Here is a 15,693-nt window from a genome sequence, read left to right on the forward strand (position 1 = left end):
CACCCAGCTAGTGGGAACACACATGCACTCGATGCTCACCCTGGAAAGAGGGTGCCCAGGGCCTGCTCTTGGGCATCATCGTGAGAGCCCACCTCATCACCTTGTGCTAACTCCTCTTGCTCTTCCTTTCTGTCCTACCCCGCGATGATGTTGCAGTCCCCCCTGTGATAAAGCCAGGTCCTTTGACGGTCAATGTGTCTGACAACCGGTCAGCTGTGCTGCCCTGCCAGGCGGAGGGGTGGCCCCGGCCCCAGGTCACGTGGAGGAAGGACGGCCTGCTCCTGCCCCCGGATGGCAACCCGAGGTGCGAGAACTACTGCCCCCATTTGAACCTGCTGCGTGAAGGCAGCCACTTGCCCTCTGCTTTGTAACACAGCAGCTGCCTTGCAGTTCAGCTGTTTGAGTTGCCAGGCCCCTTGTAAATGGTTGGGGATGGAGCCTAGCCTCACCCCTGTTTCCCAGCGAGGGGTGCTGAGGGGCATCCCCCACGGTCCGTGGCTGTGTTGTGAGCAGCCCCTGGCTCCTGGGCTCCGACTCATCTCTGTGAGGCAGAGAGCTCCAAAGGAGACCCACATTACAGTGTCTGCTTCAGGGCCAAGTGCCTTCCTTGCCCCTCTTCTCGGGTTTAAATCTGCCGCGGTCGGTCAGTGAAGCATTCAGTCGCCCGGTGCCCTGACGGGGCTCTCCCTCCCTCTTCTCAGGTTGGAAATCCTGCCAGATGGCTCCCTAAGAATAGACCCAGTTCAAGCCTGGGACTCGGGTTATTATCTCTGTGTAGCGTCCAGCCCTTCTGGGTCCGACCGACGGGGCCTGGACTTCAAAGTCTTGGGTAAGTGGAGGGCTGGGGAACACAGCATGACCCCCACGGCCCAGCCTGCTGGGTTCAAATGCAGCCAGGCGCACTGACATCAGTTGCATCCTGCTCTGGGGAACAGCTACTCTTGTTCCCGTACCTCCTGGCTTCCCTCACATTTGCTCACAGTGGGTTACATTGCCCCTACTCTGTGTGCTGCTGGGCTGGGCTGGGCTGGCCTGAGTTCGCTCCCATTTTTTGAGAGATGTTCCCTCAAACTCCCGTCCCGTCAATCCCGTGGCCTGCGCTGGGTGGCTGAATCTATGGCACCCGTCTCTGCTTCCCTGCAGTCCCTCCTGCCATTGCTCCGGGGCCCTCCAACCTCACGCTCACAGCTCACCGCCAAGCCTCCCTTGCCTGTGAAGCTACTGGATTCCCCGAGCCCCAAGTGACCTGGAGGAGGAATGGCCAGCCTTTGAACTTGAACCTTCCTCAGAGCCCCTACAGGTACCGGGCTGCCCCGGCCATGGGCTGGGTAGATGGGGGCAGGCGGGGAAAGCCTGGTGCTGTGTTCATTTCCTTTGCAAAGGCAGTCTACTCCCCATGGTGGTTCTGCCGCTATTTTGTGCACCTGATGTCATCCTTCTGCCATCATAGCCTGGCTCCCTTGCACCGCAGAGCAGGTCCCTAGCTCTGTTGGCTTTGTATTTGGGGCAGGTCAAGCCCCAGGCCAATCTCTGCAGTTCAGGGTCGAGCTCTGCCAGTGACTCCCCCTCCTCTCCCGCCATCTGTCCCAGGTTGCTGTCCTCGGGGTCTCTGCTGATCACCAGCCCCAGCCTCCGGGACACGGCGCAGTTTGAGTGTGTCGTGACGAACCTGGTGGGAGAGGATCGCAGGCTCTTCAGCATCTCTGTGCAGGGTGAGTAGCTCTGGGGAACGCATTCGGCAGGGCCATCCCTAGGGTACGGTGAATCGGGGCGATTGCCCCGGGCCCTGCGCTTTGGGGGGGGCCCATGGAGCCGTGTGGAGTGGCCACAGCCCTTCCCATGGGGCCTGCCAGGAGCTGGTGGCTCAGCTCAGCTCCGCTTTCACAGGGGTACCACAGCCCTGTGCAGTGTTAAGGGGGCCCCACACAGGCTGATTTGGACCAGGCCCTGCACCCCCCAGGGTCAGCTCTGGCAGTCAGCCTCCCTGGGGGGCTTTCCCATCCCTCCCATCACCCTGGGATCATGCTCCAGCCCCTCCTCTCCCTGAAGCCCCAACCTTGACAGTGACATCAGGGCATAATGGAGGCGCTGTGTAATCCAGGACGCCTGCCTGGGGGATGCAAATCAGTGCAGAGGGGGCCGGTCCCATGTTGCTTTTCATGGCACATCCGTGCTCAGCTTGGCCTGCACCTGTCGCTTTCAGTCCCTCCCACGATCGCCGATGACCGGACAGACTTCACGGCCATCAAGATGTCCCCGGCCATTCTGACCTGCTACACCACTGGGGTGCCGGCACCGGCTGTGTCCTGGAGCAAAGATGGGGCCCAGCTGGGAAACCGAGGCAGCAGCTACCGCATCTTGCCCACGGGTAACGTGGATGCCTGGGCACATGCATGTGCCTGTGGAGAGGGAGGGCAGCATGGTCCCTACCTAAGGAGCCAGTCACTCTGTCCCCTGCTGCCCCTTTGGTGACCGGCTGTTCCTGTGTTCCCAGGGGCTTTGGAGATCAACCAGGCAATGCCCGTTCATGCTGGGCGCTATACCTGCACGGCAAGAAATGCTGCTGGCATGGCACACAAGCACCTCCTGCTTGCGGTGCAAGGTACCTAGGGGCATGGTGGGCTGGGGGAGGAGGGGGAGGGCACCACCCCAGAGAGACATGGATGATGGAGGAGCCCTGGCTCCTGGCCTGCAGTAGAGCACCCCATCTTCCGGGGTGACTTCAGGGCAGGAGTATAAGCTGGCTTGTTCTTTAGCAGTAGCCGGGGAACTGCCCAGTGGGGCTGTGGAAGCCGTGGCAGGAGCCAGGCCATGCTCTATGCGGGTGATGCCCCTGGTGTCTTGCCATAGCCAAGGGGAGAAGGAACTGGCTGCAAGTGTCTCTTTTGGTTGCAGAGCCCCCAGTGGTAAAGCCCCTGCCCCGCCTGATGCAGGTGGTGCTCAATTCTGGTGTGGTCTTGCCCTGCGAGGCATCCGGGCTGCCTCGCCCAGTGATCACGTGGCAGAAGGAAGGGATCAACATCCCTGCAGGTGAGCTAGGGCCTTGGGAGGGCTTTGCTGTAGCTGCCCAATGCTGCAACGCCCCGGGAGGGACTAAGCATGCTCCCAGAGATCAGCGCACATGCTAAGGGCACTGATGGGTGTGGCAGCAAATTGAGTGATATAAACTCCCTGCAGCCTTTCCAAAGCCCCTCAGCTTGTCCTGGTCCTGGGTGACTCCTGTCTCCGGGATGACCCCTTTGTGGCCTGGTCTCTTGCTGTGACACCCTCATTTAAGGCTGCTGACACTCACAGTGGTGCACGGTCATGAAATCTCCCTTGGCCACACATTGAAAGAGTGAAGGTGCTTTTAACCCTGGCATTGTGGCCATAATCCACCTTGAGTTGTGACGTCCTGCCTCCCCCGCGCTAACTGCTGTGAAAGCAGTTTCTGGGAGAGGCAGTTTCTGGGGGAGGCAGTTTCTGGGGGAGGTAGCCTTCCCAGAAGAGACTGCATTTCACCCCTGGGTGAAGTAGCCCTGGCCTGCAGCCCCTTTGCCAGTGGGTAAAGCTCTTGGGCAGCAGTGGTTTGACTTTTCTGCCTTTGCTTTTGATTTCTTTCTGCCTCTGAGCCCTTTTGTTTCCTCCCAGCAGGAGCTGGTTTCAGGGTGCTCCCCAATGGGCACCTCCATTTGCTACGTGCCACTGTGGAGGATGCTGGGAATTACCTGTGCATGGCACAGAACCCCTCGGGCACAGCACTGGGGAAGACCCGGCTGATCGTGCAAGGTAGGGGAGCAATCCAACTGGTGACTCTAGGAGCCAACAGCAAGCTAAGCCCATCGCTCTCCTTAGGGCATCCAGGGCACAATACTCCCAAGCTGAAGGGAGGGGCAGGGGTTGTGGCCGCTACCTTGCCAAGCTGCTGCTTCCCAAGTCTGAGAACTTGGTCGTGGCTGTCTTCCCCTACAAATGCTGCACAGAGAAACACATGTGGTTGGAGGTGTGCAGAGGAGCTGGCAGACTGGCCCGGTGCTGCTGTCCACCTGGCTGCTGGGCTTCGGGACAAAATGATGCCAGCTGCCAAGTTTGGGATCTGGTCCCAAACTTTTACCTCCAGGCTGTTCAGTTCTGGGTTTGGTTGTAGGAAGGTCCGCACCGGCAATCTAGAGCTGGCATCCAGGTGCCAAGTCAGAAAGGGTTTGGGCCTGACATTTTGGTGCAAGCCCAAATCTCCTCCAGATGCTGCAGTTGCCAGTGTTCAGGGCAGGGCAGATGGGTATTGGAGCCATGGCAGTGCTGGGACTGTGGGGGAGGATGCTGGAGAGGTCAAGAGGCAGCCGGCAGTGCGGCAGAGCTGCAATGGAGCAGGGATCAGCACCTGCATTTTACCATGGGGGCAGTTGGCAGCTCCTGCCTTCTCGCTCAGTCAGAGGGGTCTGGGTCATGTCAGGCTCGTGGTTTGTTTCTGCTGCCCCTAGCTGAGCCCCCATAACCAAGCTGGGAAGGTCAGTGTTGTGGGTGGAGGGGGTGGGGGGGTGGACCTGTGACCAACCGAGGTCTGGCTCCTTCTTTCCCACCCTAGTGCCCCCAGTGGTTGAGGCTGGCCCAGCGGAGCTGTCTGTCCCTGAAGGCTTGCAAGTCCTCCTGCCCTGTGCCGCGCGGGGGATCCCCGAGCCCAGGATCACCTGGTCAAAAGACGGGGCCGTGGTGCGAGGGGACAATGGGAAGTTCACCTTCCTGCAGTCGGGGGAGTTGATCGTCAAGGATGCCCAGGTGAGCCTCCGATGTCGTGCGACCGGGGCTTGATCTGCTTTACATCCCTGGTGTGCATCTGTCTGCGGGGCTCTGAGCTGCGGTGGGTGGTGAGAGCTAATGGCTGGAGATGGGGCCTTGCTGACCCTTATGCACTGGCTGAGCCTGGGAGAACCGCAGGTGGCAGAGGAGAGAGCCTGGGGTTGCTTAGCACTGGCAGCTTGTAGGAGCAGCAGCTGATGGATTCAGGATTAGCTAAGCCCTCGTGGGCACCCTGCGGGGCAGGTCGGGGCCGGAGGGATGTATTGGGGCATTCACAGAGCAGGGCCTACCCAGGGGACCTTAAATCTTTGATACCAAGCACTGAGCTCATCCATCTCTACCCAACAGCCAAGAGAGGGGCAGCTCAGCAGGGCATGGCTCTGTTGTGCCCCCTGACATAGGGGTAGCAACTGGCAGGAGAGCTGTCCCCTCCAGGCCATCAGCCTGTGGGGCACAGAGTCTACCCACAGGCTGCCCCCTCATTTGCTCCTTGGACCTTTTCACCCCACAGGCCGGGGATGCCGGGACATACACCTGCACTGCAGAAAACGCAGCCGGGAGAGCTGCCCGCCAGCTCCGCCTGACTGTCCTCGTGCCCCCCGCCTTCACCGAGCTGCCGGGGGACCTGTCACTGAGCACGGGCGAGGGACTGGAGCTTGTCTGTGGCGCTAAGGGGAACCCGATGCCCCGCATCACCTGGACCATGTACAACCAGCCTGTCACGAGTGCGTGGGGGGCACAGGGGCATAGACGGGCTGGGGCAGGGAAGCCAGGGCATGGAAGAAGCCAGAGGATGAGTGCAGGGGGAGAGGAGAGCAGATGAGGTGGTGGATTCGCCATCCTTGGAGGTTTTTGACCTGGCTAGACAAAGCCCTGGCTGGGATGATGTAGTTGGGGCTGGTCCTGCTTTGAGCAGGGGGTTGGACTAGAGGTGAACTCCTGCAGTCCCTTCCAACCCTAATTTTCTATGATTCTCTGAGCTGTGAGATTAAGATGGCTGTGCCTGGCTCTGTGCTGCCCTGCAGGGCTGGGGGAAGGACTCCTGGGTTCTGTCCCTGGTGGTGACACTGATTCTTGGGTGCATGACACTTCTCCGTGCCTCAGTTTCCCCGTGTCACTGGGATGTCAGTGGTTTGCTTAGTCCGGGGGCAGGACCCTGGGGGAGGGCTGGGGCAGACCTGCTATGTCCCACTCGGCTGCACAGAGCTGCCACTAGGAAACGCTCTGGAAGACGCAGGGAATCCTTTAATCTGGCAGCGCTGCTGTGACATGGCGGGGTCCAGCATGACGAAGGCGGGATCCTGGCCTGCCTCCCTGGACAGCAGAAGGGAGGGCAGGACTTGGGGTGTCAGCTGGGGCTCCTGCTCCCCCTTCATTACCTCTCGGGGCCCAGTGGCCGAGATGGGTGTGACGGCAGGTGGCCCAGCTCCATGAGCACCTTCCTAAGCCCAGCTGTGTGGCTTTGCCTTGGCAGGTGGCATCTCAGAGCGGAGTGGCCGGAGCACCTTGCAGAGAGACAGTGTCACCAAGGAGGACAGTGGCACCTACATCTGCACTGCCGAGAACAGCGCTGGCAGCATCAAGGCCATCGGTTTTGTCTACGTGAAAGGTGCTTCAGGCAGGGAGAAGTGTCCCTCAGCCATCCCAGGAGCAAGCAGGCGGTGCCAGGCAGGCCTCTGGCTAGGCCTGTGTGGCAGGCGGGACGTGGGTCATCCCAGTTTGCCTTCCTTTTAGTGCAGGTCCTGGTAGGTGGGAAGGTGCAGCCCAAGCTGTGCCAGGCCTTGGGCACTCAGATAAGGAGCTTTGCTCCTGGACCTTTGGTGCTCTTGGTTTCCTTGCAGCCACCCTCGGCTCTGGCTGGCCATGCTCATCACAGCCCTGCTTGTAGCCTGGACAAACTGGTAGCCTCTAACCCCTTCTCCTTCCCCAGAGGCTCCTGTCCTGCAAGGGGAGGTCAGTGCCTACCAGGTGGAGCCCCTGGGGGCCAACGCCCTCCTGGACTGCGAAGCCTATGGCGACCCTGCCCCTGTCATCCACTGGGACAAGAACGGGATCCCCGTGCAGGGCAGCCATCACCTGCGGCAGCTCCAGAACGGCTCCCTGGCCATCTCTGGGACGGTGGTGAGTGGCAGCCCAGGCTCAGCGCTTTGGTGATGGAGATAAGAGCTTGGGCAGGAGGATGGGGATCTGCGAGAGAAGGGGGATAGTAAGATCCTTCCCTCTGCCCCGGTGGTTGGACTTGCCTGGAGACAGCATCAGAGCAATCCCGCATCATCCTACATAGCTGAGGAGACCATACGATTGCAGCAAGCAGGCTTAGCCTGAGCTGCAGAGATCTCAGTTGGCCAGGAAGGCAGGCAGGAGTCTCAGCTCTCTGCACCCACGAATTAACATGCGACTGAGTCTCTTACCTCCTGGCTGTCACTGATTCCTTCAGCAGGGGTTCGGACCTCTGTTTCCTAGGGGCTGATGTTCCCTTTGCTGCTGGGTGTCCTGATAGAGGTGAAAGGAATTCATGACCCTGTATCCCTGCTTGGAGCATCCCCCTTCTCTATGCCAAGGGGCTTGTGGCAAAGATAAAGATGGCACATTGCTTTTCTAACTCAAGGGACAGCCTGGAGGGAAACCACAGCTCATCAAATCATAGAGAATAATAGAGATGTCAGGCTGGAGGGACCCTTCAGAGGTCACATCTAGTCCAGCTCCCTGTCTGCGGCAGGAGCATCTCTATCCAAACCATCCCGTACCATCCATAATCTAAACTCTCTAGATCCCACCTAGATATGCTCCATCTTGGCTGGAAGGAGTGTTGTATGTCAGGACCACGCTGGTCACTGTTGTGTATCTAAAAAGGTGGGGAGTCACCGGTACGGCCTGTTTTGGGCAGGGTGTAGACAGCTATATTAATGCACTTGCTTTTCCCCTGCTTGCCCACCCCAGAGCGATGATGCGGGGCACTACACATGCGTGGCGGAGAACGAAGTGGGCGCCGTGGAGAAGGTGGTTACCCTCGCCCTGCAGAGTGAGTGCCTGCCTGCTTTGCCTCTCCTGGGGCAGGGCTGGGATTTTACTCTCATGCTAAATGCTTTCCCACCCAGCATGTATCGAGCCAGCCTCATGTGGGCAGTGTCTCTTTGTGGGGGAAATGGTCAGCTTGTTGTCAGCAAGGAAAAGGGCCAGTGATGTTGTGCTGCTCCACAGCCATCAGCTGGGGAGAAGGGCAGCATCTTTGAAATCCCCCTGGCCACCAGGATCAAACATCCATTGGGAATAGGTATGAGCTCCGGGTGAATCAAAGTTAGATCCTGGGGGCAGTGCCGTACCTAGAGTCCTGGTGGCCCCAGGCAAACTTTTAGTATTGGGGCCCCACTTTGCCAGAGATAATGATGTTTTTGTTGCAAAAGTCCTTATTACATCTGTGGTATCGATGCCTTTAGTTTGTTCTCAATTGATAACATTGCCAGTCCTGTATATGCACAATAATAAAACTTTTTTTTGCAACTGTAATTTTTAAAAAATTTTCAGGCCCCCTTTCTGTCCAGGCCCTGGATAGCCACCCAGTTTGCCCATGCCTGTGTCCGGGTCTGCCTGGGGGGGACCCCGGTGTCTAATGAAAAGCTCCCAAAAATGGATTAGGGGTGGATCTGCCCAACCCCCCCAGTCCAGATAACCCTGCATTTTGGGGCTGTCTGCAGCTGAATCACAGAAGTGCCATTGTGGCCTCACCCCCACTGGGAGCATGTGGTCATTGCCACCTGCTGGGGGCTGCTGTGACCTGGTGTCTTCTGCTCTAGGCCTCCCCGTGTTCAGTGCCGAACCCCAGGATGCGGTGGCGAGCGTGGGCGAGAGGGTGCTGCTGCACTGCCAGGCGGCGGGGGAGCCAACCCCTATGGTGGAGTGGACCCGGGATGGGGAGCCCTTGCTGGAGAACCACCGCGTCCAGGTCCTGCCCAACTCCACGCTGCTGCTCAGTGCCGTGGAGGAGGCTGATGCGGGGCAGTACGAGTGTGTTGCTCGCAACCTCCTGGGAACCTCCATCGCCCAGGCTGTCCTAACTGTGCAAGGTACGTGCCCCAGGGCCTGCGCTTGCAGTGCTGGCTAAGGTGGCGGTCCTCCTGCCCTCTGTGGCTGAACAGATCTGTGGCCCGTGGTGGCCAGTGACCCAGACCTGCATCTGTTGTGTGAATTCACTGTTTCTTAAACCACAGCCGCGGTCCATGGAGGCTGGTTGCCTGAACGCAGCAGTGGCTGCTGCTGAATGCATTCGAGTCTGGGAATTTCCCACCTTCCCTTGCAAAGACATGGCTGCACCGCCTGCCTGATTGCTCCCTCCTCCCCTGCCTATGTGGTGCTAAGTCCTGCTTCCACCACCCCATCGGGGTGTGCCTGAGGCACACGGCTGAGCGGAGCTGCTGTGGCACCTGCCTTTTGCCTAGGTCCCCTGTCTGGTGTGACAGCAGACGTCCTGCTTGCTCCTATCAGCCTCTGCTTTGCTCAGCTGCCCCTATTGTAGCACCTGCAATGCTGAGCTAGCCCGTGCTGACTGAGACCTATTTCCCTGTGAAACTGCTCCAAAGGCTCCTCTTGCCCGGGGGTGTGGACTGGCTCTGGGAGGTGAGGCTGATATTTTATCTGCCATTGCCTCTCCCATTAGTCTTCTCCTTTTCTGGATGAGTGGCCATGGAGTGGAGCTGAGGGGCTCTTTTACTTTCTTCGAGACCTTTGTACCAGAGATGGCAACTGCCTTCAAGGTGCAGCCTGCCACAGGCTGTACTTTTCCACTGACGTTTTCCAGATCTCCCAGTCTCTGATTCATGCCTCCACAGGCAAAGGCACATCCTCTTCTGCTTTTCCTCTGCGAACAGATTGCAGAGCCAGCTGCCAGGCAGGCTGTTAACCAGAGGAAGTGCGCTGGAGTGCCCAGCATGTCTCCTTGAGTTAGCAGTAATAGGGGCTCTGGCACTGGGTTTCTAGTCTGCCAGACCCTTGGCAGGATGAACCAACAACACGGGAGCACAGGCCAGAGCTGAGCTTGTGCACAGCAGGAAGAGCAGATTGCCTGCAGCATGAATGAGGCTCTGGGTGAGCCTGGGCATGTGGCTTTGCCTGCTGCTTGAATGCATGTAGTTGTGCTTGGGTGCATGCATGCAAATGTGAATGCATGTGTGGCCACTTGTGGGGCAATGGTGGAGTGACACGGAGTGAAGAAGCTACCCAAAAAAATGACTCCCCCCTGTTTCAGCAGTGGCAAGTCTGGGCCAGGGTTTGGCACACTGTGCAGTGAGCCTGAATTGATCCTATGCATGGTGCTTCTGAGCAGACCCAGGTCCCTGATGCCTCTAGAAAGGGAGTTTTCCCTGGATGGGAACTTGTGAGGCCCTGGAGCAGTGGGGGATGGGGATAGGAATCCATCCCTCCCAGCTTCATGCCCACTTGGTAGCCCTTTGTCCCACCTGCTCATGTCCTACAGTGTCCAGGAGGCTGTGTCAGTCTTGTGACTCATTCCCCATCCCTCCCCTGCAGGAGAGCCCCTCCAGGTCCGGGGCAGTCTGATCGGCATCATTAACAACAAGGAATTTGGCATCGCCTCTCTGAACAGCAGTGTGACAGAGGAGCTCCGCTCGGGCATCACCACCGTACGCAGCAGCATCCGGAATATCCCGCCAGCGGTTGGTACGTGGGGACAATGTCACCAAGGGTATGGTATGCATGGGCAGAAGGTACCCTCTGGTGTTTCCTACATGCAAATTGAATGGCCAGCAATTCAACATAATTGTCAACCGCAGGCAGATGTGCCCGCTGAGCAGTGCATTGACAGCACAGGGTACTCCACTTATATGTGTTGAAGGGGGTGGGTAGCCCTGTTAGTCTGAAGGCCGGGCAGGGCAGCATCTTAGAAACCAGCTGGCGCTCTAATTATGCAAGGAAATAATTCTGCAAGGAAGTGTGCATAATTTGCCTAGCTGCATAACACGACAGTAGGCCCAGGTTTTGTCTCAAGTTGAAACAGCCTTTCACTCTTTGCATGCTGGTTAAGTGCGTAGGACCTTTGTTAGCTGAATATGGATTATGCACCCAGGCATTTGTTGGTAAAGTGCCCCAGTGGGGCCTTTCTCAGGAGCAGGGAAGGAGGAAGCTCTTTCCAGTCGAGGCGCAGGGAAAGGCTCTGGGCTCTGACTGACCGGGGCAGGGGGAAGGGGAAGGGCCCAGTGCAGAGAGGCCTCTTGCCTCAGGACAGGTGCTGTGCGAATTTGCATCTCTAAGAAGCAGACCCTGCTACTATCCCTCCAGCCCTGGGTTAGCAGCCTGCAACTGCCCCAGACCTGACTCTCCCTGCCTTACCCCCAGGGCCACTGATGAGGGTCTTGGTCGCTGTCATCGCTCCCATCTACTGGTCCTTTGCGCATCAGAGTGGCAGCACAGTGAATGGCTTCGCACTGACCAGAGGCATCTTCAAGCAGGAGTCGCAGATGGAATTTGCTACAGGTAAAGGGGAACATCCTTGAGGTACCTTGAATGAGACCCCAGGGAGGGAAGTAGCAGTCCCCAGGGGTGCTTTACTGGTAAAGAGGCTGCCTTGAGGCTGGGTAACACCGGTCAAGCTGTTCACCAGGGCTGTTCTCCCAGCCATCCCTACCGTACAACTAGGCATTGCCAGCTCAGGCCAGGGATCCCTGTACTGCTTCTGTCTCAGCCAGGGAGCTCAGATCACAGCAGTCAAAGCCTCGTGCTTTCCATCTCATCTCCCATTTTCTGCTGGAGGTCACTGTCCTCAGCCCCATGTCCCAGCATAGAGGGGTGCAGTGCCCTGCCCAAGGCAGGATAGGGGCAGAGCTCTGTCCCCTGCATCCTGGTCCAGTGCTATAGCCAGTGCCTTGCCAAGCAGGGTATGGCTGGGGGCAGCTCAGGAACTGGTGGTGGTTGTCAAATGGTCACAGCACAGCCAGGCGCCACAGCAGCATCCCTGGGCCCTGGGGCTGTTGTGTGCTAGCCCTCCCCACCACAGTGCATGAGGAGTCCCCTGCGGGCTTTGGCTGCCTCCCGTCCTGAGTGACCCGTGTCTCATTCGGGGCATTGGCTTGGCATCAAAACCCTGTGACATGGGGAGTTTGGTCCTGTCAGCTGACACTTCCCATTGACTTCTATGCAGGGTGCTGGGTTTGCTGGACCCTCAAGGAGCCATTGATGTGGGTCCCAGCCAGGCAAAGTGGCTGCATTTGGTTTTACTTGACTAAGGATGCTGGTGTCCAGCACATTGTGCAGCCCCGGTGCTGGGGGAGCTGTGCCCTGTGTAGTGCTAGGTGGCATGAGGGCATTCATATCTTGAGGGGCAATTCCCTAGCCTGTGTTTGAGTGTGTGGGATCAAGCCCTGAGATTGCTGCTGGCCCCCTGGGCACTTGGCAGCCTGCGGTGCTCAGCCCTATGTCTGCTGCACAAGCAAAGCCTGGGGCTGGGTTGAGCCCTCATTGCTGCCACCTTTCGCTGCAGGGGAACTCCTGCGCATCACGCACATCGCCCGGGGCCTGGAGGCAGGCAGGGAGCTGCTGCTCGATGTTGTGGTCAATGGGTTTGTGCCTGAGAGCATCGCTAGGGCAGCCGTGCTGCTGCAGGTCGGTATTGGGTCCTGGTGGGGACTGGCAGCCCCGCTGCTGCTCTGCTCTGGCGCCGGCTCCCTTGAGCGGGGCATTCCCCAGGTCCTCTTTGCAGTGCCAGCTCATGGGACCCATCTCCCAGGCAGAGCCTGCCACAGCCTCAGTGGGTTCAGTCCCTGACCTGCCCTGTTTTGCCTTCTCGGCTTCCAGGCTTTCAGTGAGCACTACGTGCAGACGGGGGCCGGGCAGCTGCATGCGGGCTCTGTGCAGAGCTTCCTGCAGGATGGGCGCAGGGTGCGTGCCCGCTGCAACCACACCATTGAGTACGACCCCACGCTGGGCTTCCAGCCCACCCTAGTGCAACATGTCCGGGCCCGGTCTGTGGAGGCCTCCTTTGACCCAGCCTCCGAGGAGCTCCGCTTCCAGCTCGGCACCTCCCTCCATGCAGGTACCAGCACAGCAGAGTTCGACCCTGTCCCCTACCAGTGCGAGGGGAATGGAGCCTCATTTCCCTTGAGCTTCTCTGATCTGCCCGGGGGCCTGTGGGGTACAAGGGGTGTCTCTGAGATGGAAGCTGGCCTGCATGGGAGTGGGGTGACACTGCTGGGGTAGTTGCAGCCCATGAGCCCTGCTTCACTGAGGTGCTGACAGGGCGTCCCGCAGCTCCTCTATTTGTCTTCCAGGGGCGAATGGAGACCAGTGTCCCCAGGGTTTCACCAAAGACCCACAGCAGCATTACTGCCTAGGTAAGAGTCCACCTGTGGGGCTGGACCAGACTCTGCGCAGACCCGTGCTCATTCTCCAGGCCCGCTTGAGGCTGGGGCTGTCCTCAGTCCTGTCTGCCCTGCACACATGCTCCCTGCACCTTGTAGGGCCCCTGTAACCTGGCTGCAGGAGGATGAGCAGTTCTAAGCCCATCCGTGACATACCGCACCCCCCCCACATAGCACTTGGGGCAATTGGCCAGCTTCCACGAGCAGCCTCCCTTGAGGTGTGGAAGATGGTGGGCAAGAGGACACTGGGGTAGACAGGCGTGCTGCTCCTCCGGGAGGGGTGAGGGTGAAGTTGATGAATGCAGTTATAGATTCTGGCTGCCCTGTGCATCCCAGATCTCCAGCAGCCGAGCCGGCTCCTTGGCTCCTGCAGTCTCCGCAGCCCCTGCCTGGGTATCCTCAGCAGACCTGCCAAGCTGCCTGTTCCCTTGGGGTGGCCTGGCTTCACCTGGCTCCGTGCTGCGGGGGCTCAGAGGGGACGTAGCTTGCACAGGAGTGCCTGCCCTCCTGCGTGCATGGGTAAGGGCTGGTGACCCCCTTTTCCTCCCCCCTCAGATCAGAACGAGTGCGCTGCCCCCAGGCGCCCGTGTTCACACACCTGCCACAACTCTGTGGGCAGCTTCTCCTGCTCCTGCCCTGGTGGCTACACCCTGGCGCTGGACCGCAGGAAGTGCAGAGGTAAGCAGGGCCTCCCTGGACTGCTGAGCAAGACTTGCACGGGAAGGGTGTGGGGCCATGCTCACGCTGTACTCTCTCCCCAGATGTGGACGAGTGCATGCAGGGCACCCACGCCTGCCACCTGGGCCAGCGGTGCGTGAACTTGGTGGGGTCGTACCGCTGCCTACTGCGCTGCGGGGCTGGTTTCCGCCCGGGCGTGGATGGAGCCGGGTGTGAAGGTAATGCAGCTTCCTGCAGAGGCTCACAATGGGGCAGGGAGGCTGGGCTCTGCAGGCGGTGGGTTGGCAGCCCTGCTGCAGAGCTCTCTGCTGTCAAGAATGAGGCCAGAAGCAGGAGCAGCAGCTCCCCAATGGCTCCCACCATGGGCCACAGCCCTGGCAACTGCTGGAAGAGGGCATAGGATGCCAGGCCGCTGAGCCAGCTGGCAAGAAGGGCTCCTCACTGCTAGGGGCTCAGTGACCCGGTGCCAGCTGGCAGGGTGATCCCAAGAGACACGGAGCTGTTTTAGGCCAGCCTTGGCACAGCGATGCTGGCTTTCCCCACCGCTGACCTATGGGTGCAAACTCCATGTGCCATCCCCAGCTCTGGGGGTCATCCAGTCCCCGTGTCCTGGGCATTGACTGTCTTCACTGAGCCCAATTCAGAGAAAGATTCCAGTTGGCTTCAGGGTCAGATGGGTCCTTTCATCAGTGTGGAGCCTGGGACTGGGCAGCAGGAAGCCCTGGGAGGTGGGCGGCAGTGGGAAGGGCTCCGTGACCCCCCTGGGAGGGGCCTTGGCTTGGCACTCGGCATTGTGACCTGTGCTCCCCTCCTGCCCTCAGATGTCAACGAATGCATGGAGGGGTCCCATGCCTGCCGCTACAACCAGCTCTGCGAGAACACTGTCGGTGGCTACCACTGTGCATGCCCTCGGGGCTACCAGTCCCAGGGCACCGGCCGCCCCTGCCTGGGTGAGAGAGAGACTTAATTCTGGACTAGCCAAAGCAGGGGTGGCAGCATGCACTGAGAGACTGAGCTGGAGGCAGGGGGAGACAGACGGTCGCAGGGGCTGTGACCCCAACTCGCTCTCTGGCTTTGGGCTCATCCCTTCCCTTGCCCCTGTACCTCAGTTTCCCCAGCTGTGAGGGGTGGGGGTGATGTAACAGCAGATCCCACATGGGATGAAAGGACCTGTGGACACATGGGGAGCTGGCTTCTCATCCTCACAGTGACTTCTCTCCCCCTCAGACATAAATGAATGCCTGCACGTGCCTTCGCCATGTGCTTTCCAGTGCCACAATCTCCAGGGCAGCTACAAGTGCCTGTGCCCACCAGGGAAGGCCTTACTCAGGGATGGCAGGTCTTGTGCCGCACTGGAGAGGGCCGAGGGCAACATGACTGATGCCCACAGAGGGGCCCATCTGCAGTGGCTCAGACTGCCCAACCCCTCGCATGGCAGGTCCTATTACACCTGGTTCTCCTTCAGCCCAGCCAGGAACACCTTGAGCCGCAGCAGCCGAGCCCAGTGTCCGCTGGGATTCACCAGGCGGAGCGGCGCATGCATTGGTGAGGCCGTTGCCCCTGGGTGCTCCAGTGGGTTGCATGGGTGGGGTGCTTGGGGCGATGCTCTCTAGCTTTGCTGGGGTACCTGCAGGCTGGCACCAGCCCCGGTTGCTGGGCACTCTGTGACTGAGACCGGGGTCCATGCTGCACCAGGTGTTAATGCCCATGAGTCTGGCTTGGCAGAGACAGCAGGGCTCTGGGCTCCAGAGTGCCCCACACGCAGCAGTCTGCCCCCTCTCTCCTGCTCCCTTTCCCCCAATCCTCCTTTCTGCATCTCAGCCACAGAGTTAGAAGCACCAGGGTGGAAGCCTTGGTGCCCTGGAGGGTGCCC

At 59.4% G+C, this 15,693-nt stretch overlaps 1 protein-coding gene across 1 annotated transcript in view; it reads left to right on the forward strand.

Moving 5' to 3' along the window:
• Positions 1-15,693, forward strand: part of HMCN2 (hemicentin 2) — an 82,341-nt gene that overhangs the window by 63,258 nt on the left and 3,390 nt on the right. The window contains exons 74-96 of the mRNA XM_025205017.1: positions 157-304; positions 702-829; positions 1,144-1,300; positions 1,591-1,712; positions 2,204-2,368; positions 2,495-2,602; positions 2,896-3,030; positions 3,631-3,768; positions 4,565-4,755; positions 5,288-5,501; positions 6,251-6,385; positions 6,707-6,897; positions 7,717-7,798; positions 8,571-8,840; positions 10,300-10,449; positions 11,125-11,262; positions 12,266-12,387; positions 12,580-12,817; positions 13,053-13,115; positions 13,698-13,820; positions 13,904-14,038; positions 14,642-14,770; positions 15,048-15,365. Coding sequence (XP_025060802.1) covers positions 157-304; positions 702-829; positions 1,144-1,300; positions 1,591-1,712; positions 2,204-2,368; positions 2,495-2,602; positions 2,896-3,030; positions 3,631-3,768; positions 4,565-4,755; positions 5,288-5,501; positions 6,251-6,385; positions 6,707-6,897; positions 7,717-7,798; positions 8,571-8,840; positions 10,300-10,449; positions 11,125-11,262; positions 12,266-12,387; positions 12,580-12,817; positions 13,053-13,115; positions 13,698-13,820; positions 13,904-14,038; positions 14,642-14,770; positions 15,048-15,365 — 3,600 coding nt within the window. The remainder of the gene's footprint in view (positions 1-156; positions 305-701; positions 830-1,143; positions 1,301-1,590; positions 1,713-2,203; positions 2,369-2,494; positions 2,603-2,895; positions 3,031-3,630; positions 3,769-4,564; positions 4,756-5,287; positions 5,502-6,250; positions 6,386-6,706; positions 6,898-7,716; positions 7,799-8,570; positions 8,841-10,299; positions 10,450-11,124; positions 11,263-12,265; positions 12,388-12,579; positions 12,818-13,052; positions 13,116-13,697; positions 13,821-13,903; positions 14,039-14,641; positions 14,771-15,047; positions 15,366-15,693) is intronic.

The sequence above is a fragment of the Alligator sinensis genome, unplaced genomic scaffold (genome assembly GCF_000455745.1).
Source record: "Alligator sinensis unplaced genomic scaffold, ASM45574v1 scaffold388_2, whole genome shotgun sequence".
In the NCBI taxonomy this organism is placed as follows: domain Eukaryota; kingdom Metazoa; phylum Chordata; order Crocodylia; family Alligatoridae; genus Alligator; species Alligator sinensis.